The sequence below is a fragment of the Rattus norvegicus genome, chromosome 14, assembly GCF_036323735.1.
Source record: "Rattus norvegicus strain BN/NHsdMcwi chromosome 14, GRCr8, whole genome shotgun sequence".
NCBI classification, from domain to species: domain Eukaryota; kingdom Metazoa; phylum Chordata; class Mammalia; order Rodentia; family Muridae; genus Rattus; species Rattus norvegicus.
Genome location: NC_086032.1, coordinates 88231835 through 88253300, shown reverse-complemented (window position 1 = coordinate 88253300; position 21466 = coordinate 88231835). Strand labels below are relative to the sequence as shown.

General features: G+C 41.4%; 1 protein-coding gene across 1 annotated transcript in view; it reads right to left on the bottom strand.

Annotated features, from left to right (window-relative positions):
• Abca13 (ATP binding cassette subfamily A member 13) overlaps positions 1–21466 on the bottom strand; it is a 502723-nt gene that overhangs the window by 336568 nt on the left and 144689 nt on the right. Inside the window, exons 28-31 of the mRNA XM_063273790.1 lie at positions 14599–14712; positions 10230–10320; positions 7582–7758; positions 5340–5646 (exon numbers count right to left, since the gene is read on the bottom strand). Of these exons, the coding sequence (XP_063129860.1) occupies positions 5340–5646; positions 7582–7758; positions 10230–10320; positions 14599–14712 (689 nt within the window). The remainder of the gene's footprint in view (positions 1–5339; positions 5647–7581; positions 7759–10229; positions 10321–14598; positions 14713–21466) is intronic.

The following is a 21466-nucleotide window of genomic DNA, read 5'->3' as shown; positions in this document are numbered from 1 at the left end:
ATTGAAGACCCAGAAATGAACCGACACACTTATGGGCACTTGATTTTTGACAAAGGAGCCAAAACCATCAAATGGAAAAAAGATAGCATTTTCAGCAAATGGTGCTGGTTCAACTGGAGGTCAACATGTAGAAGAATGCAGATCGATCCATGCTTATCACCCTGTACAAAGCTTAAGTCCAAGTGGATCAAGGACCTCCACATCAAACCTGATACACTCAAACTAATAGGAGAAAAACTAGGGCAGCATCTCGAACACATGGGCACTGGAAAAAATTTCCTGAACAAAACACCAATGGCTTATGCTCTAAGATCAAGAATCAACAAATGGGATCTCATAAAACTGCAAAGCTTCTGTAAGGCAAAGGACACTGTGGTTAGGACAAAACGGCAACCAACAGATTGGGAAAAGATATTTACCAATCCTACAACAGATAGAGGCCTTATATCCAAAATATACAAAGAACTCAAGAAGTTAGACCGCAGGGAGACAAATAACCCTATTAAAAAATGGGGTTCAGAGCTAAACAAAGAATTCACAGCTGAGGAATGCCGAATGGCTGAGAAACACCTAAAGAAATGTTCAACATCTTTAGTCAAAAGGGAAATGCAAATCAAAACAACCCTGAGATTTCACCTCACACCAGTGAGAATGGCTAAGATCAAAATCTCAGATGACAGCAGATGCTGGCAAGGATGTGGAGAAAGAGGAACACTCCTCCATTGTTGGCGGGATTGCAGGCTGGTACAACCATTCTGGAAATCAGTCTGGAGGATCCTCAGAAAATTGGACATTGAACTGCCTGAGGATCCAGCTATACCTCTCTTGGGTATATACCCAAAAGTTGCCCCAACATATAAGAAAGACACGTGCTCCACTATGTTCATAGCAACCGTATTTATAATAGCCAGAAGCTGGAAAGAACCCACATGCCCTTCAACAGAGGAATGGATACAGAAAATTTGGTACATCTACACAACGGAATATTACTCAGCTATCAAAAACAATGACTGTATGAAATTCATAGGCAAATGGTTGGAACTGGAAAATATCATCCTGAGTGAGCTAACCCAATCACAGAAAAACACACATGGTATGCACTCATTGATAAGTGGCTATTAGCCCAAATGCTTGAATTACCCTAGATGCCTAAAACAAATGAAACTCAAGACGGATGATCAAAATGCGAATGCTTCACTCCTTCTTTAAATGGGGAACAAGAATACCCTTGGCAGGGAATAGAGATGCAAAGATTAAAACAGATACTGAAGGAACACCCATTCAGAGCCTGCCCCACATGTGGCCCGTACATATACAGCCACCCAATTAGACAAGATGGATGAAGCAAAGAAGTGCAGGCAGACCGGAACCGGATATAGATCTCTCCTGAGAGACACAGCCAGAATACAGCAAATACAGAGGCGTATGCCAGCAGCAAACCACTGAACTGAGAATAGGTCCCCCATTGAAGGAATCAGAGAAAGAACTGGAAGAGCTCGAAGGGGCTCGAGACCCCTTATGAACAATGCCAAGCAACCAGAGCTTCCAGGGACTAAGCCACTACCTAAAGACTATACATGGACTGACCCTGGACTCTGACCTCATAGGTAGCAATGAATATCCTAGTAAGAGCACCAGTGGAAGGGGAAGCCCTGGGTCCTGCTAAGACTGAACCCCCAGTGAACTAGATTGTTGGGGGGAGGGCAGCAATGGGGGGAGGATGGGGAGGGGAACACCCACAAAAAAGGGGAGGGGGAGGGATTAGGGGGATGTTTGCCCGGAAACTGAGAAAGGGAATAATACTTGAAATGTAAATAAGAAATACTCAAGTTAATAAAAAAGAAAAAAAAAGGGAAAAAAAGGAACTTCTTTGGGCAACTGAGTTACACAACCTGAAATTAAATAATAATCAACCACACCATACCTTAGCCAACACTGCCTAATTATACATACCTCTTAATGATTGCCCCAGTTATTCCTCTATTTCATCCTAAAACTTAAGTCAGCGCCCCATAGATGTGAATGTAATAAAATGCTAATAGTCCATTTTCACTGAATGCCCATTTTCATTCAATCTTTCCCTGACTTTCTATATTACTATTGCTGACTTGCTATTATCTATGTTCCTTAACTGAACTCAGGAACCCTTGGCTCAGGACTCTAATTATAATTCTATTCTTCTAGTTGTCAAGTAACAACATCAACTGCTCAAGTCCATCCACAATCCAGTTCCACCCACATCATCTGCAGCTATACAACATGTGCTAAGCTCTCTGATCTCCCATCATGCCTTGGTGCACTCGCCTCTTCAGACTCTAGACATACCAGGTCATGGCCATCAAAGGACTTTTCTACTAGCTGGGCCTCTGGCCAGGATAATGCTTTCTACCACACTTCTGTTCCCTTCCAAGTTTATGCTAACATTATCTTTCTAGTAAGATCCACCCCCACCACATTGGCTAACTCAGCTCACACTTCTGACCTCCCACCTCACTTCTGCTGAACGCCACAGCAGTTATTGCCATTAAAATTCAGTTCACAGTTCCCCCTTACTGCGTTTCACACTTCCCTGAACTGCTGGTGCCCCAGAGCAGGGATTTTTTTTCACCTGTTCATTCCACTGATTCACCCCAAACTTAGAGACTGACAAATAGCACATAAATGTCATTGAATACATTAATAAATTCATGAATATGTAACTTGTTCAGTGAGCAGCAGGGAACTCCTAAAACTTATTGAACGGTGTGCTTTAGGAGTTTTACTTGAGTGGCTGAGTTCTTGAAAGATCTCAGACTACCTCAGTCATTGCAGGCACACAGAGCCTCTAACACGGGGCATCGTGGAACTAAATGTTAAGGAAGGATGCACCACAAGGAGAAGTCTCCAGGATTTCAATATTCCAGAGAAGGAAAGACTTCTTAGCTGCTTCAAGCAAGTGAAGTGAAAGGACCTGAGAAACTGCATAAAGGCATCCCATAGAGCAGCTGGAGAAAAGTGACTTCATGACATCGAAGTCACACACAAGCATCCACCAAGTCCAGATTTCCAAAGGCCATGTTTCTCATGCTCATAAACTAATCTCTGATGAGTAGAAAGAATGTGTTGTTGCCCACCTTCCATAATGCTTCCTCCACAGCCCTTCAAGATTTCTAAGAAGTAGAAACTGAGGCTACCTCCAGCTTTCCATGAACACGTTTGCTAGTGTGGCCATCAGAATGCTCAGAGAACACTCTGGTCAAAGAGGACAGTGTCACCATGTGACTCGTCCTGTGACACAGACTGGAGGGAATATGTGTCTTCCTGCCCACACTGCCCCCAATTGTACACATATTCTGGAAACTGAAGGAGACTGTTATATGGGCTTTAAAATTTTCACCTTATTTCTTGCATTTTTAGCATTTGAATTTAAATGGAGCACTGGGACAAGACACCTAACCAATGACAACAAATTCTTCATTTCAGCTCTTACTTCCAACATTAAATATTTTAGAATCATTTTGAAATGTTGAGATGTTCAAAGTAAAAACTAACATTACTTTGAAAAGATAGATAAACTTTCATTTTCAAAAAAAAAAGAGTGAAAGAAAAGGAATTTACCTGTCATATCAACCATTTGCCTAGTATGACAATTCCTGGTGGAAATATTCTCTCTCTCTCTCTCTCTCTCTCTCTCTCTCTCTCTCTCTCTCTCTCCCTCTCCCTCTCCCCCTCCCCCTCCCCCTCCCCCTCCCCCTCCCCCTCTCCCTCCCCTTTGATCTCTCCATCACACTAAGATACCCCAAGACAGGCTTAATCAAGCTGCCTTCTAGCCCTATCCAGCCCTCATCCTCTCACCATAAACACATAACACATGCATCTTACAATACCACCAACATCAACAATGTACTGATGAGCTGTAATGGGTGAGCCAAGACACTATGCAGAAAGGAGGAGACAAAGAAATCAACTGGTTTGTTCTCACAGATGGGCCCCAATCAGCTGAAGACAAAGCCTGACTTTAGAGGTCAGAGGTACAGCACCCCTCATCGTGTGCCGCATCATTGAAAGACAAGTATCTGATCCATTCTCAAAAACTAACCTCACTGCAATTATCCCTTAATAATCCTCTGCTTATCCACTCAAGTCCTTCTTTGTTTTCAAGGCAGCCAGTATTAATCCCATCAGAGGCAGTGTGCGGGGAGACCAAAGGACCCACACATTTTGTTACCCAGATCAGATGCAGAAGCAGGAGTTTATGAGAGCAACGTCTATCAAGAGGAAGGCAGGAAGCAAGGTCATCGCTGCAACCTATGTTAGAGTCATTCAATCCCTTAGGGCGCACTTTGTGGTCTGACTACACTCAGATGTGTACCTAACGCTTGTCTTCCCAGAGTGTCAGCACACCAGAGCCTTTGCTCTGTGTTCTAAGCACTTCCTGCCTGGCTTAGCTCATCAGCTGATTCAGCCTTAAAGAGCATTTCCTGATATACCCAGCTTATTGGCCAAATCACACTGTTTCACTCCCCACACTCCTACATTGCTAGCAGTATACCCAAGACAGAAGGCCTCGTGCAACTCCCAATCACCCTAAATAGTACAAAGCACCCAACCTGTTTTTCAAGGATTAAGACCAAAGAAAGAGTCAGCTTCCTCTGCTTCCTCAGGTATAAAAAGGTGGAGCCGAGAGCCAGACTTGCACAGTCCTCCTGACGAATGTCCATCAAGTGTATTCCGACTTTGTCGAAAGCTATAACTGTTTGACAGTCGGGTTTAAAACTACACTTACATTAAGTGGCCTCTGAATTTCTACAGGGCATTATTTCCAGAAATCACCTCCAGATATATAAAACTCAACAGATATCTAAAATAGGAGGACCACACACACTATTTGCTTACGATCCTATATATTTTAAGTCATCCCTCCACTACTAGCCTTCCTTATACAATGCCTACATATGTCTCCACTCACATGGATTGAGCATAATGTAGGACACAAAGTTAACTCAGACTTTGTTTGGGGAAATTTCTATTTGAAGATTTTCATTCTGTGGGTAGAGTCAGTTGAAACAGGACAGAATGCAGAAGGTAGCATTCATTGCACTCTGCCAAAACAAGTTATAAATATAAATACACAATATATAGGTATACATACACACACACACACACACACACACACACACACACACACACACACAAAGGAATCGTAAGAAATTGGAAACAGGAATGGACATTTTTAAATTGTACTTTCCAACAACAATAAAGAAGCTCGAAGTTCTTTTTCTTTACTGTTTCCTAAATGCAGAGTTTCTCTGCTGGCAGGTAGACACTGGAGGGAAGCACAGGTAACCATAGTTACTTACAAGTCACTGGTATGGCATGGGTAGGGAGCTGCCTGTGCCTGTGCAGTTGGTTCCAGGGATTCCTGCCCAGTCTGTACCACAATGATGGCTCTCTCGATCATGTCTTGTAGTGGGACAAAAATGTAGTTATATTTGAACCCGCTGGCTGGTAGGTTCTGAGGATGAAACTTCCAGGAAGGATTTTTTATCATGTCTGTCCTCATGCTGTATAAGATATTGGTCCGGATTGTATATGTGACGTGGGGTGGCAATTTGTGAGGTGCTGATCTAATGTGCCTGTGTCCCAAGGAACTGTTGAATATAATACCTGGTAGCAGGAAAGAAAAAAGAAGTGTCATACATCTCATGTGGGCAGAGCCTGGGATTCTGCACAGCCTTCCACTCCTGTAGTACGTGAATGGAACCCCAGGAAGGCGAGCAAACATGCCACTCTGTCCCATAAGCAATTGAGGCAAGGCCCTGTAGTTCACAGTCCAAGGCACCTTTCCAGCTTACAAAAGACAATATTGTGTTATCAGCAACACAAAGACTTTATTCATTTCACAATTTGAATAGACTTGAAAAATTAACTCAGAGCAGATCAGATAATCAGGCCTTCTCTCCCTGGGACCAGTCCAGCTGGCTGCACAGAATATGTATCCTTGGGTACTTATCACTTGTAGCTTAAATATAAGATGCCGCTCTCTGCTACACAGGTTCTCTGCATTTAATGCAGAAAGCTTACTATAAGCTGAGTCGTGTTTCCTCAAAACTCAAAACCCTGGAGGTCAGAATGTGCTCATTTTAGGAGACAGCACAGTGTGAGTGCCTGTGTGTGCATGTGTGCATGTACATGTGTATGTGTGTGTCTAGTTATTATATGTCTTTGTGTGTGAGTGTGTGTACGTGTGTGTGTATGTGTGTGTGTGTGAGTGTGTGGTTAATAAATGTCACTGAAGGGTGCTATGTGGGTATGTACGGTTAATAAATGTGTGTGTGTGTGTGTGTGTGTGTGTGTGTGTGTATAAGACTCTCTGTGTGTATGTTTAGTTACCATATGTGTTTGTGTGTGCATGTGTGCTACTGTTTGTGTGTGTCTAGTTAATGTATGTATTAACATGTAAGCATGCATGCGTACACGCATGCATGTGAGGGTGCATGTACATGCATGTGGAGACCAAAGGGAGCATCAGGTGTGTTTTTCCACTATCACTCTCCTATTCTGGTGAGACAGGGTCTCTCACTGAACCTGAAGCTAGGCTGGTAGTCAAAAGGCCTCAGCAGTACTGTCTTTGCAGCCAAAATACTGGGTTTGATCTTACATACATAGCCACAGCTTGCTTGTTCGTTTGTTTGCTTGTTTTAGCAGTGGTACACGGATTTCAATAACAACAATCTCTTATCCACAGAGTCATCTGTCTCCCACCCAGGAACATTGTACTTTGAAAGGTGTTGTTACGTTAAAAGGATACTGGCAGAGTGGGCCTTAATTCAACACGATTGTATCCGTATGAAAAGGGAACATTTGGCAGGTGTATGCACAGATTACATACAGAAATTTCAGGAGGAGACACGCATCAATAAGCCATCCCAGGAAGCCAGTGGACACCTCTATTTTAGACTTCTAGTCTACAGAACTATACGGTAACAAGTGTCGGTCAGGTTTCCAGGCTAAACTTGGTAGTGCTTTGCTGCAGCATCCCTGCATCCCCAGCCAACTCATCCCAAACCTCAATAAATCCTGGGCGGTTGGACACATGGTCTAGCCTGGTACTGAGTTTGCACAAGGTCCTGGCTTAAACAAAACCCCTAGCACCATACAGCAAGAAAAGTAGTAATCCCATGTTTCCTCAAAAAGAATACAGGAATGCTTCCCATTTATGCTGGCTAGATGAACAACTGATGATGGACTCTCACTGGCCATTGTCATTTTCCTTTCCAACTTCAGAGCATCAAGATAACGTGATGAAACTAGAAGTGAGGGAAGACGTTTGAGCACACTGCTTCTCATGCAAGATTTCCCCATAAAATGAAGTCAAAACAGTAAATTCAGACATAGCAGGTAGTGGTGCCCTGGGAATTGTGAACAGTTGCCTGTCATTACAGCATTGGGAACAATGATTCACTAGCTCAGTGCATATACCTTTGTTCTGTTTTATGATTTATCTAGAAGACTTCTCGATGCACTTAGGGAGAAAACACAATCTGACCACCTATTGGAGCTCGTGTACTAGTGAACACATTTTTTCTGCCAAGTACTTACTGGCCAAGAAACTATTCTGTTGCATGAGTTCATGTGCCTTGGTCTCCAGAGTATCAACGGTCTCCACTGCCTGGAATCGGTCCAACAGCACACAGGAAGAGAGATTGGCCAAGATACCACCCAAGAACTGGAAGTTTCCAGCCTCCATATGGTTAAACATCTTGTCTAGCTTCTGTCCTGGAAACAGCAAAGAAATTAGGACAAATCAACTTCTCATTCACTCCAGTGCTCCAGTGGGTATCACACAAATGAATAAAAGTGAATGTGTTTCTTCATTTAAAAAAAAGAGCTCAAAAGAGACCAGTTTTATTCATACAAAGAATGAACTGTTTGCCAACAGCAAACTTTATTATACGTGTGGTGTGTGTGTGTGTGTGTGTGTGTGTGTGTGTGTGTGTGTGTGTGTGTGTGTGTATAATAATGATGATATATCAAATGAGAAAAAAAAATAAAAGAAATTACTGATGTTCGTGAAGTCTCTTACCTAGTCAACAGATGAATATTTGATGATTCTAGATGGCAAAGGTCAAAGGTGAAGGATGGGTCTTTGCAGCAAGTGGGTCACCAAGGCATGTCCTTTTCCTTGACCTTTTCCTGCATGACCTTTTTTCTACTTCCTACTACCATTATTTAAACTGTTGGGTGTTACAGGATATTAAGCCATACCCCGCCCTTCAGGATGACTGACACCTCTGAAACCCTGAGCCAAAGGAACCATTCCTCCACTCGGCTGTTTACATCACATTTTGTTCCAACAAGCAAACTTTGATAATGTTTTTAACTCTAAAGATAAAAATGTCATTAATGTTTAAATCGAGGTAAAAAATGTTGCAGGGATGATCACAAGAAATTTCTCTTAATTTTATAATTGAGTAATAATCCTCAGGCCTAAAGGGCCACAGATGAAATTCCTTCTTAGACTAAGGGTCCACTTGTGACCAAAAAAAAAAAAGTTCCTAATAACAACAGCATGAAAGACTTTTAAAGTAAGGGCTGGGAAGATGGTTCAGGTACATTGCAAGCATGAGGACCTTAGTTTAGATCTCAAATAAATAGTTGGAAAAGCTGGGTGTGACCATACAAAACTGTCACCCCAATGTTGGTGATAGGGAAATAGGAAGGGCTTGGGTGGGGCAAGCAAGGCTAGGTCAGTCTAGCCAAAAGCAGCCGGGCCACAGGTTCAGTGAGAGACTCTAACTCAAGGGAATAAGAAAGGGAGCAAGAGTGGAAGATATTCAATGGCTGTCTCCAGCCTCTGCAAGTAAGAATAGGTGTGGGTGACACACACACACACACACACACACACACACACGTACACACACACACACACACACACACACACACACACATTAAATAAATAAGCACTTTACTATGGCCTCAAACAATAAGCAAAGCAGGGAAGAAAGACTTGAAGATCTGAGGTCTGAGATAAAAACAGGTACCTAGGAACCCTGCTGTTGAGCATCACTAATAACTAAGAAACTCAAAGGAGAAGAGAGGGGTTTAGTGTTTAAGAGCACTGGTTGTTCCTACAGAGGACATGGCATTATTTCCCAGCACCCACATAGTAGCTCACAACCGTCAGGAAACTCCAGTTCTAGGAGCTCCTATGCCTTCTTCTGAACTCCTCAAGCAGTACTCACAAATATGGTGTGCATACACACATTCAGGCAAAACACACTCAGATACATAAAACTTTATTTTAAAAAAGTGTGTGTGTGTGTGTGTGTGTGTGTGTGTGTGTGTGTGTGTGTGTGTGTATTCCAGAAGTCCAATTTAGACCCTTCCCTACCCTAGTAGGGCTATGCCTCCTTAGGGGCAGAAAGAAAGTTAGACAGCCGTCCCCAGTAGGATTAAGAAAATGTGACCCCCACCAGTTCTCTGCCAAAATCAAGGAAATGAATGATCTACTGATATACACCATATGAAGGGTGCAAATTCATGTTTACAACTACTTTACACTATGAAATGTCTGATAATCGATGAAAATATTTAACATTCATTCGAGATAAAAGAGAATAACCAAAATTCAAGAGAAAAAATGGAAATACAACAATTGAAATAAATTTATGGGAGATTAAACCTAGCTAAAGAAAATCAGCATAAAAAAAAACCCACAAAGTAAAGCAGACAGTTCCAATAAAACCACAAGTGGAAAAATTTCACATCATGAAATTTGGTTTCATACTAACAATTCCTGTATAATATTATCTTCAGCATGATGTATAGTAGCTACAAGATACTTGTATGTATATTTGGGTCTCATACCTAAATTCTTCCTTTAAGTGTATACAAAGCTTCCCAAATCTAAAACTATTTGTGTCGCAAGCATTTTAAGTAAGAGATATTCAGCCTGACCTTACTACTTTTGCAAATAGCACATTCACCAGTAATTTTTCAATAAATTAAGCATTGTACCCAATGAAATGTTTTCCTTTCTCTAGCCTTTCTGCTGTAATCAGAGACCTGCAGATGTAAACAAACTCTGTGCCATGTCTACTTCAAGCCCTTAAGGTCCAGTTAGTGAAACAGAAATGGGGAGGATAAAGATAAATCCGATGTTACCAGCAACAGCATAACTGGTAGGCAGGATCCACGCAGCACAGCCCTGGACAGGTGAATCCAAGGCAACCCATCAGCACCCTTACCATATGTCTGCAGATCTTCAGTGAGCTTGTCCATGTCAATATGCAACTGGCTCTCTACAAAGTTTCTTATAAATTTGTTTCTCAGGGCATCCTAAAGGAAAACAAGAAAACTTAACAGAAATGATTACATCATGCCTTCTTACTCAATAATACTTATTAAACTGACTCAAAGTTTTATGACACAGGAAAAAGAAACATAAAATGGATCCACTTAAAAGAAGTTTAAGGGATGCCTTGGGTAGTTGTCAACTTGACATAAGAGAAAGTTACTTGAGAAAAGGGACTTTGAGTTGAGGAAATGTTGCCAGCAGATTGGCCTGGAGCAAGTCTTTGAGACATTTTCTTGATCTATGACTGATATGAGAAGTCCCAGCTCCCTGTCTGTAGTACCATCCCTGTGCTAGTGGTCCTGGGTTGTATATAAAGGCAGGATGAACAAGCAGGAAGTGCAAGCCAGTAAGCAGCACTCCTCCATGACGTCTGCTTCAGTTCCTGCCTCCAGGTTCCTGGCTTGACTTCCTTCCATGATGAACCATGGTTGGAAATGTGGTCGAAATAAACTCATTTTCCCCAAGCTGCTTTTGTACACAGTATTTATCACAGCAGTAGTAGCCCTAAGACAAGGCATTATAATAAAAAAAAAAAAGTCGGGGTTGGGGATTTAGCTCAGTGGCAGAGCGCTTGCCTAGGAAGTGCAAGGCCCTGGGTTCGGTCCCCAGCTCCGAAAAATAGAACCAAAAAAAAAAAAAAAAGTCATCATTTGATACAGTCTTGAACCTTGAAAAATAAAGGTAACGATTACTGAAAATTAGTAGATTTGAGCAAATTTTCCCAATGAAGCCACAGGGCTATCTTTTCTTTCTCATGATCGCTCCTCTGCCTCACATTTGTGCAAGTGTGCCAAGAGTATCTTCACTACTCAAAACACATTACCATCCCCAACAAGCATCAAGAAAGCTACAGATACAGTGGGTCTTTATGGCAGACTTAAGATGTGGGAGTAACAAAATTTGCTAGTTCTGGAAAGGCGAAATGGCTCAGCAGTTAAAGACTCTTGCTTTCAAGCCTGATGACCTGAGTTCAAGTTCCTGGTCCCACATGCACATACTAAATGTACCCAAATAGGCTTTATTTTTTATTTAAAGGACTTTCTAATTTGTTGATGGATGGTGATAGTTATCTATGCCTTAGTCTCAAATTGCAACACATTAGCCCTTCCCACACGGTCTGTTCCTTCTGCATGTAAACTCCATCTCTACTCACCCCTGCCTTGCCCTTTATCGGTTTCATCCAGTCAGATCTGTGTAGACAAGACTGTGTTATGAAGTCTGGCTGCTCGCTCTTTCTTAAATCTTGTCTATCTTCCTTCACTGGGCATTAGCAATATGCCAGACAGTGTGTAGGGTACTTTATTACTCATTAGTTCATTTAATCTCAGAGCATTCCCTAGGGGAAATTACCGCTGCCTTTTACGGGAAGGAAAATAAACTGTAGAACGGATGGGGCACCGCCCAAAAGCAGTAAGGACGCCATCTAGAGGCCGAGACAGGTTTGGACGCTGAGCAAGAGCTCCCTGAGAAGTAACCTGTGACCACCCAGCCAGAGTAGGGAAGCCCAAATGCTTGAATTGCCCTAGATGCATAGAACACATGAACCTCAAGAAGGATAACCAAAATGCGAATGCTTCACTCCTTCTTTAAAAGAGGAGGAATAATACCCTCGGCAGGGAATAGGGAGGCAAAGTTTAAAACAGAGGCAAAAGGAACACCCATTCAGAGTCTGCCCCACATGTGGCCCATACATATACAGCCACCAAACTAGATAAGATGGATGAAGCAAAAAACTGCAGGCTGACAGGAACCGGATGTAGATCTCTCCTGAGAGACACAACCAGAATACAGCAAATACAGAGGTGAATGCCAGCAGCAAACCACTGAACTGAGAACGGGACCCCCGTTGAAGGAATCAGAGAAAGGACTGGAAGAGCTTGAAGGGGCTCAAGAGCCCATATGAACAACAATGCCAAGCAACCAGAGCTTCCAGGGACTAAGCCACTACCCAAAGATTATACATGGACTGACCCTGGGCTCCAACCCCATAGGTAGCAATGAATAGCCTAGTAAGAGCACCAGTGGAAGGGGAAGCCCTGGGTCCTGCCAAGACTGAACCCCCAGTGAACGTGATTGTTGGGGGGAGGGTGGTAATGGGGGGAGGATGAGAAGGGGAACACCCCTATAGAAGTGGGGGAGGAGAGTTAGGGGGATGTTGGCTGGGAAACCAGGAAGGGGAATAATAATCGAAATGTAAATAAGAAATACTCAAGTTAATAAAGATAACAAAAAAAAGTCTGTAAGACTGAATGAGTGACTTTGATCTCTGACATTTCTTCTTGTGAGTAGACATCTTGAGGTGTCAAGCTCCTCTTCGTGATTTAGTGGCTCCAAGTGCACTGTTGCCTTGCTGATTACAAATACAGGGTACCAGCCTTTGTGGCTACAACAAAGGCCTTATGAAACCTAAAGCACCTTCTACCAGATCCATTACAGGAACAGTTGATAAGATCCATGTCAACAAAGAAATCCATGGACAAACAAATTAAAGAAGAATAGTATTACAGCACCAGGTGCTGTGTTTGTGAAGCCACAGGGTTGAAGGACCAGAATCTGGAGCCTCACCTTGTGTCTGTCACCTTGTTTTGTGTTAGATGTGCATGCCCTTGTCTCTGCTCTGTCCCTCCCTGCACACTCCCCACCCCTTCTTTTGCTTTAGAAGCTGTTTCTTGTGGTGGACTTCCTTCTTTTCAAATTAATGTTTCTCATTCCATGAATGTGTCAAACATCTAAACACTGTCTATTGATCATATCCATCCAGTCCCTCATCCAACTGCCCCTGTCCCATCTCTCTCTGAATCTAATGTCTTTTAATGTTATCTTTGTTAGGATTAACTCCAAGTCCAGTTAGTGCTCCCATGTGCATGTGGGTGTGTAGCCATCCACTGGGACACGAGCAACATACCAACAGCCACGTTCCCGAGGGACGGTGACCATCCGCTCTTAGAGAACCCAGAACCACCCAACATCTTTGCATACCTGGCCAACCTCAAAGTTCAGCTCACTACACTCAGAGATGTTATTTCCTTATTCACAAGAAAGAAACCCAAAGCACAGGCCTAGACAATGACAAGGTGACCATCATATGGCTGGAGTAAGCATGAGAGAGTAGAATCATAGCTACCTACTGTGTCTCCTAAGTCCATGACATGAACTGTTTGTCCAGTGAGTGACATCTAATTCTAACATGAACAAAACATAGGCCAATGTTCTCATACTACCAGGTTTTCAAGTTATGATTTCACAAATGCCCAAAAGTTATCAGGTGACCTGGCTCTTAGGGTCTAAAGAAATGGACCTGTTTAAAGCCATGATTTGTCAATAGCGGAGATTTTTAGTCTTTATTCACATATACTAATTATAGATAATAATAGGTTTCATCATGAAATCTCCATATATGTACACACTAAATTTGATTATATTCATGCCCTACTCCTTTCTCATATTCCCATCCCACTCCTGCAGAGCCCCTCCTTCCTAGCTAGTCCTCTTTCTGGTTTTGCCTACTATTTTGGTTTTATTTTCTTTTTCTGTTTTGGGGGACATCTATAATATTGAGAAATTACATCATAATAAACTTGCAAGTGAAAAGAATGTAAACTTATTTATTGGATATTTTACTTCTGATTACATTTTATAAATACATTTCAAATGTTATCCCCCTTCCCAGTTTCCCCTCTGGATACCCCTATCCCATTCTCCCTCCCCTGCTTCTATGAGAGAGGAAACCCCCACTCCCACCTCCCTGCCTTGGCATTTCCCTACACTGGGGAAGCCTTCCCAGGACCAAGGGCCCCTCCCACTGATGTCCAAAAAGGCCATCCTCTGCTACATATGAAGCTGGAGCCATGGGTCCCTTCATGAGTACTCTTTGGTTGGTGGTTTAGTCCCTGGGAGCTCTGGGGAACTCTGGTTGTTATGTGGGTGCTAGAATTGAAATTAGGTCCTCTGAAGGAGCAGCCAGTGCTCTTAACCACTGAGTTATCTCTCTAACTCCTATTTTTAAAGCATTAAATCAAATAAAGAATTTAATTTATCAATATTAATAAATTATTAATTATACATAGTAACAATTTGCATGGGGAAAACACTAAAACTTCACATCAGTTTTTAAGCGTATCCAACTGTTGAAAACATTCGAAATCAACTGGAGCCCATACATGCTTCTGACTAGTTAAAGTTTCCATAGGGACACCCCATATCTCAACCAAACTGAAGCAGGCAATTCCCAGCCCTAAGTCACTACTTCAGTCACATACCTGCAACTGTTTGAACATTTGGCCATTTCCACTTTCCTGGAAAAGGCTGGACATCTTCAGAAATGTTTCCGATAAAATTTTTATCTTATCCACAAAGTAAAACGTATAATTAGCCTGCAATGTGAAGCACATGAAGAAACGTCTTTAACTGTCGTGTCAAGCTAGATAGTGGCAAATATCATAGTGGCATATCCCAGGATCAGACAGTTGCATGAAAGCATCCAGTGCTCCCTAAGGAGACCTGTCTTCTAGATCTTTCTATTGCATATTGCCTGACACTTGCACTGTGTTCCCAAGGTGAGGCCCTCTGGTATGCAAAGAAACTATCTTCATATATACTGAATAAGCAAAATGCATTTGCACACATGCCCTCTTACTCCAAAACATATCCTCAACTAATAGTCATATGTTTGTTTTCCAACACCACTAGAGATTAAATGTTATTCCTTTATTGCTGCTGGCAGACTGCAGTCATAGACAATTTTTCAAAAATAATTTGATGTTATAAAATTAGGCACAGTCATAAGCCCATAAAAATGTTCATACCTTATTCCTCTTGGGATAAAAAAAATCTATCCTAGGGAAATAACCTAAATAAATATAAAGTTGTAGCCAAAAAGATGACAGTTGCAACAATTATGTCTAATATTGACAATGGTCTTCCATAATACTAAAAAAGAAATAAAAAAGGAGAATTTGAGAATCTGGTCATTTCTCCCAGGAGTCACTGGGAGCCTCTCTCAGCAGTGTGGAAGTAAAGAACATTTACTACAGTTCACAGAGGAAGCTTCTAACACTTAATTTTAGTATTCAGGAAAAGCAAGTACAAAGTGTTATAACCACTAAGCTAAATGAATAGATTGCTGCTTTGGCAGAAGACAGAGTACACACCAAATTTTCACCATGCTACTTAAAAACATCACACAGGCATGAGCAGGTTGAATGCATTATAAATGCAAATAATTTAGAAGATTATAAAAACTCTTAACTCTGATATAGGGAGTACATGCAGACACATATGAATCCATGACTGTGTGAATAAACAAAGATATAGATAAAGTAATATCAGATCCAATAAGTCAAAATACCCTAACTTATCTTACATATGCACATGCGGACCTTCCAAAGCCCTTACTACAAATTCACTTCAAAGAGCAGATTGCTTAGATGTGTATTATTAATTTTAATCAAAAGTTCATGCAAATAACTTTTGAAATTTAAAACATTATCATCAATTATATTTCTTTAAGTTATAAGAGTATGTTGTATAAATTACTCTATAGAAAATTAGAATACTATTAGTTATCAAAATGTATTGGGTGTAACCAAAATTCATATCCAAATACATTTATTATTAAACTGAAAAGTAAAAAGGTAATCATACATTTAACATATTAATAAAATAATAAGACTGGCAGGTGGTATTCATGTTTGTCCCCAGCCCACTGGCTTTTACAGTGTACAAAAAACTATTCTAATTTCAAAGGGCACAACGTGGGGCAAGAAGGTTTATAAGAAGGTTTGGAGAGAAGAACTAAAAGGAGAGAAATGATATATTGTATTTAATTTCAACAAATAAATAATGTAAATATATAAGGAAAAAAACATAAAACAGAATGTCTAAGGAAAGAAGGAAGAGATCAATCAACATAAATGTAAAACATCAATGATTTACAAAAGCAGAAGATTCCTCTGTATAAATAACAAAATGTGTCTATCACTGGGAGCTCAGTTCTGTTACTTAATATTTGCTGAACTATTTGGATTCATTTAAATCATTTAACACATGATAAATATTGAAGTCTAGTTTGCTTTCTGTTGCTGTGATTAACATCATGACCAAAAGCTACTTGAGGAGGAAAAGGTTTATTTGGCTTCTGGGTTACAGTTCACCTCCAAGGAAAGCCTGGGCAGAAATTAGAGTAGAAAGCACAGAAGAACACGTACTGGCTTGCTTTCTCTGGCTTGCTCAGTTACGTTTCTTATATAGTCCAACTGTGTTGGAATGGCACCGTCCACAGTGGGTTAGACCCAATCAGTCAACAACTAAGAAAATGTTCCACAGACATTGGTACAGGCCAATCTGATCTAGGCAATTTCTGACCGGAGGTTCCTTTTTCCTGTGTGCCCCTTAATTATATCAAACTGACAGCTGAAACTGACAATGACATATTGATAAATAAAATCTTTAAATTCTGGATAATTTACATAGAATGATATCAGCAAAGCTATCAAATGTAAAAATTCCCCATAGCACATATTGGCATATGATGTTTGTTTTTATGTTTTGATAATGTATATGTTAAAAACAAAATGAAAAATTACCAAAAGTCTGTAGGAAACCCTCATCTACAATCCGTGTGCTAGTTGTATTGATGGAAAGCATCTGAAACCAGTAACCAATCAGATGATGCTCTCTCTCCCCAAGAACATGATGATCTTCGAATGTCATGAGGTTAAAGGGAAGCTAGAAAATGTTCAATTAAAAAATTCCTTGCCTCATAAACATAAGGACCTGCATGTTGATCCCCCAGAACCCATATAAACAGCTGGGCATGGGAACATGCACCTGAAATTCCAGCTGAATTGTGGTGCAGAAACATGAGTATCCTTGGGGCATGCTGGTCAGCCAGACCAGTAAAATCAATGAGCTTGAGGTTCAATGAGACCCTGAATCAGACCTAAGTGGGAACATTTTGATTTTACGAAGTAGAGAAATCAATCTTACACTGACATTACGAGTCATTACCGCTGTTGGTTTTAGCATCAGAAGTTGCATATAGGCTACTGGGGAATCAGATTCATCCGTGGTCTTATCCACTCCTGGACTGTGCGTGTTATAACACCAACCTGCCAGGCAAATACTACTGCTATAGTACTCTATATAGTATTTGTATATTATTATACAAGTTCTACCCACTACTATAATACTGACTCTACTATTATGAGGCTAACCAGATGCTTCCTGTTTAGATTTGAGGTTATTTTACTAAATGTTCATGCTATCAAATTGCCTTCTTTGTTTCTGTTTATAGCCATAGATCTGTGGAACTCACAGCCTTGGTCAGAGAAGCTTCCTTTCGCAGTGGGCAGCAGTGAATGCAGACTCATGCCTGGTGAGAGTGCTAAGAGTCAGTGCCTGGGAGTGCTCATCTGTACATGGGACTAAATCAACGCCTCCCCCGACACCCAGGCACAGGGGACATCATGGGAGAGGGGAGGGGAATGTACGAGCTGAAGGAAGGGGAAAGGTGCTGTGCAGGGCTGCCTACTGGACATGACAGGGCTGGTGCGCATGAACTCAGAACCACAGCAGTGACAAACAAGTAACTTAGATGTCACTTCATCCGATGAGTGGTGTTGAAGAAACAAAGAACAGCGCCAACTGAACGCTGTGTTATATATGTTACCTGGGAATATTAGTCAGCAATAAAAATGAATGGATTACTGCACATAAAATTTTGGGGAATTATGCTAGATAAAAATAAGCCAATCCCTTATGATACCACTTCCTTAACAATCTAGACGTAACGAAATCCAAAACTGATCTTTGGACTAGGAGTTGGAGAAAAGTGGGTTAGTCGTGATATGGCTAGGTATCAGAGGATAATGCCAGGGACCTTGCAATGATGGGATAATTATGTCTCCGACCTGAGGTACATACATGAACTTACAGAGTGATGACTTCCCAAAACAAAATACTCATAGGCACAAGCAAACACAGGGAGGAGGGAACCTGGGAGAGCTGGGTGTGATAAGCATTCACAGCAAAATTCAGTAAAGGAGCATGGAACTCTCCTGCCACTCCTAACAGTGCACATAAACACACAATGAGCTCAAACACAAAGGTTAATTTTTATACAGATTCAGAAGCCTAATTAAAATTGCCTACTGAACAAAGATAGACCAGAACAGGTGAAAGAGAGAGATGATAGAAGGGCAGGAAGGAGGGAGAGGGAGTGAGAGACAAGACCGGAGCTGAACTAATTTAAGAAGGAATTATGAAAGGAAGGAAATAAAGTATGGGGAAAGAATCAACAGATGAGTTGATTTGAGAAGAAAAGACAAAGAAAGAGTGAGGGAAAGAAAAAAAGAAAAAAGGAAAGGAAAGGGGAAAGGCAAAGAAGGAAAGAAAAAAGAAAAGGAAGAGAAAAGAAGAGAAAGAAAAGGGAATGTAATAAGAAAGGGAAGGGAGAGACTGTCTGCATTGTAATAAAATTCAGCAAATGAGGTAACAGCTCTGAGCTTATGTTTTTCTGTGCTAGCATTTTCCTATGTATGTCTCCGCCCTGTCAGTCAGCTTCTCTTACCACTCCTAGGAGAGTGAGGGATTTTAACAATAGATAACTGGAGCTCTTCAGATAAATACCATTGCAATGTTCACTGCAAAACAGGAACATCCCCCCGTTTCCACTCAGTCCACTTCATATTAGACAGGGCCATGTTGGACGGATGGCTAGATGGAGGGAGGGGAGATAAGTAGGTGGACACATAGATGGGTGGATGGTTAGATTTGGAAGGGTAGATGGTAGGAAGATGTAGGACACTCAGCTTAAGGAAAGTATTGGGGGAGCCAGGCTTGGCAAACACACAGGCCCATTTTCTTTAATGGAAGGAAATGGATGACACCTGGTCACCTGGAAGGCTGGAGTCTGACATGGTGATCTTTTTGCTATTCTGTGGATCCAGGCTTCCTCGGTGCCCCAACATCCTAGCACTGCTTAGGCTCTTATCCTGAGCTTCGTCCCTCAGTGACTATAACCCATCCTTATGAAGCAGGTCCTGTATACTTTGCATCCTCCATCAACAGAACCTATCCTTACACTATTATAAATCCTTCCTCCTTAGGCCCATGCCCTTAGCTCTGTTTAGCAATCAAATCAGTAGAACTCATTCATATTATAAAGGTCACATAGCTTTGCTACTTTGCTAGGGAGTTTCTAGGTAGCAATGCCTTAAGTTTTGTTGTGGTAATTGTCACATAAAAACCTATTATCCAAACATTTACTCTGCTTAAATGTGTAAGAGGAATAAATCACAAGATCAAACTCTGGAAGTTTTGACCCACAACTTCTGGTCTGCACAAATGGTGCCGAACTAAGTGTCAGACTTCACATAGATCATCTCTTCACAGGCCATGAGGCTTGTGAGCTTCCTGAAAGGAAGAGGGTCTGTAGTCTCACAAACAAAATGGGAATAGACTTTAACCTTCCCAGACACAGGGCATGGCTTGATAGCTTTCCCTTCAATAGAGAATAAATAAGAGAATAATGCCTAGGAGACTTTTGGTTCCAAGGTCATGAGTTTGAGTCCTAGCTCAGCCACTGGCAGGCAAAAACCTTGAGCAAATTGTCTGTCTGGTGGAGATGACGTATTTGTATATTGGACAGAGCAGAAAACCCCACAATGGATAACAGAGTGGGTGGGTGGTTGGTTGGTTGGTTGGTTGGTTGCTTAGTTGCTTGGTTGGTTAGTTGGTTGGTTGGTTGGTTAGTTGGTTGGTTAGTTGGTTAGTTGGTTAGTTGGTTGGTTGGTTAGTTGGTTGGTTGGCTAGTTGGTTGGTTGGCTAGTTGGTTTCATGCTCCCATTTCATGGCCATGAACATTAACTGGTAGAATTGGATCTAAAGGTATAATGATGGAAGTCCACACACATCTCAGATCTGCAAAGGAGCATCGTGTAGTCATCTCTATGGACTTGTATAGAATCTAGTCTCATATAACAAGCACACCCTTAGGCCTTCAGGTAGTGCTTCCTTAGAGACCTGGTGTTTTACAGGGGTTTGTGTCCAAAAAGTTTCTTTGTGAAATTTGATTACTCTTACCCTGGGCAACACTGATGAGTTTCAATAAGCGACTCCATGTCGGACCTCTTCACCCACCTGAAATCTTGCTCTGAGCTGAGCCATTAAAACTTGCTCTCAAATCACTGGTGAGATGCCCATAATCAGAAAGCATATTTTGACGAATTCCATTCCCTCTACAGGGTTCACTGGGGACAATTTCAACCTGCCTAGGGGGTCTTGTGAGTTCCCTTCCACCACTGGTCTGAACATGTTAACAGTCTATTCAGCATCTGCTGGCTCTAGCCCAGTCCTGGGCAATGCCTACTCTCTGACATAGTCCAACTTCAATAAATATCCCAGCCAACTGCTTCAACATTTATATACTTATTTGTAGCATAGAACTACTGAATGGAAAGAGCAGCAATGACTTGTGTTCACCTTTAGCCTGTATAATTCATTCTCTTCCTCCAAGTGATGAGCTTTTAACGACAGGGTTATAAGGGTGGGTGAAAGGACACACCTAATGTTACACATGCCTATATGAAAGGCAGTCCATGTGTTTAAATAGCTAGCCAGAAAACCAACTGGTAAAGAGCAGATTGCATATACAGAATCCTTACTGTTTGGTGGCTAGTATCAAAGATAATATCAATAAAAGGAACCCCGTAGTACAGGTCCCAAACTTCACTTTGAACCCCACAGGCTTTTATTTAATAGCCAATACATTGAAAGTGTAGATTTGCCTAGCCTTTATTATTTTGCATTACTGAAATGGGCCTAGTTGTGCTTGGGTTTTGTGAAAAATAGGTTTAAAAAAAGTATTTGCAGTGTCCATTCTTATGCTTGAATTTTTTAAAAAGAGGTATTCAATGAACAGTAGTTTTACATCTGAGACAATAAAATTACCCTGTGAGAATTCCAGAAATATGAGAACAGTAACATGGTCCATTTGGCATCCTCTCCCACTCAGATACAAACAGAAAATCAGTAGAAAGGTGACACCGAAGATCACCTTCTCCCCATCATAATCTGATATCCCAACCCCAAAGCTTGAAGCTAGCCTGTGCACAGGAAACCGTCATC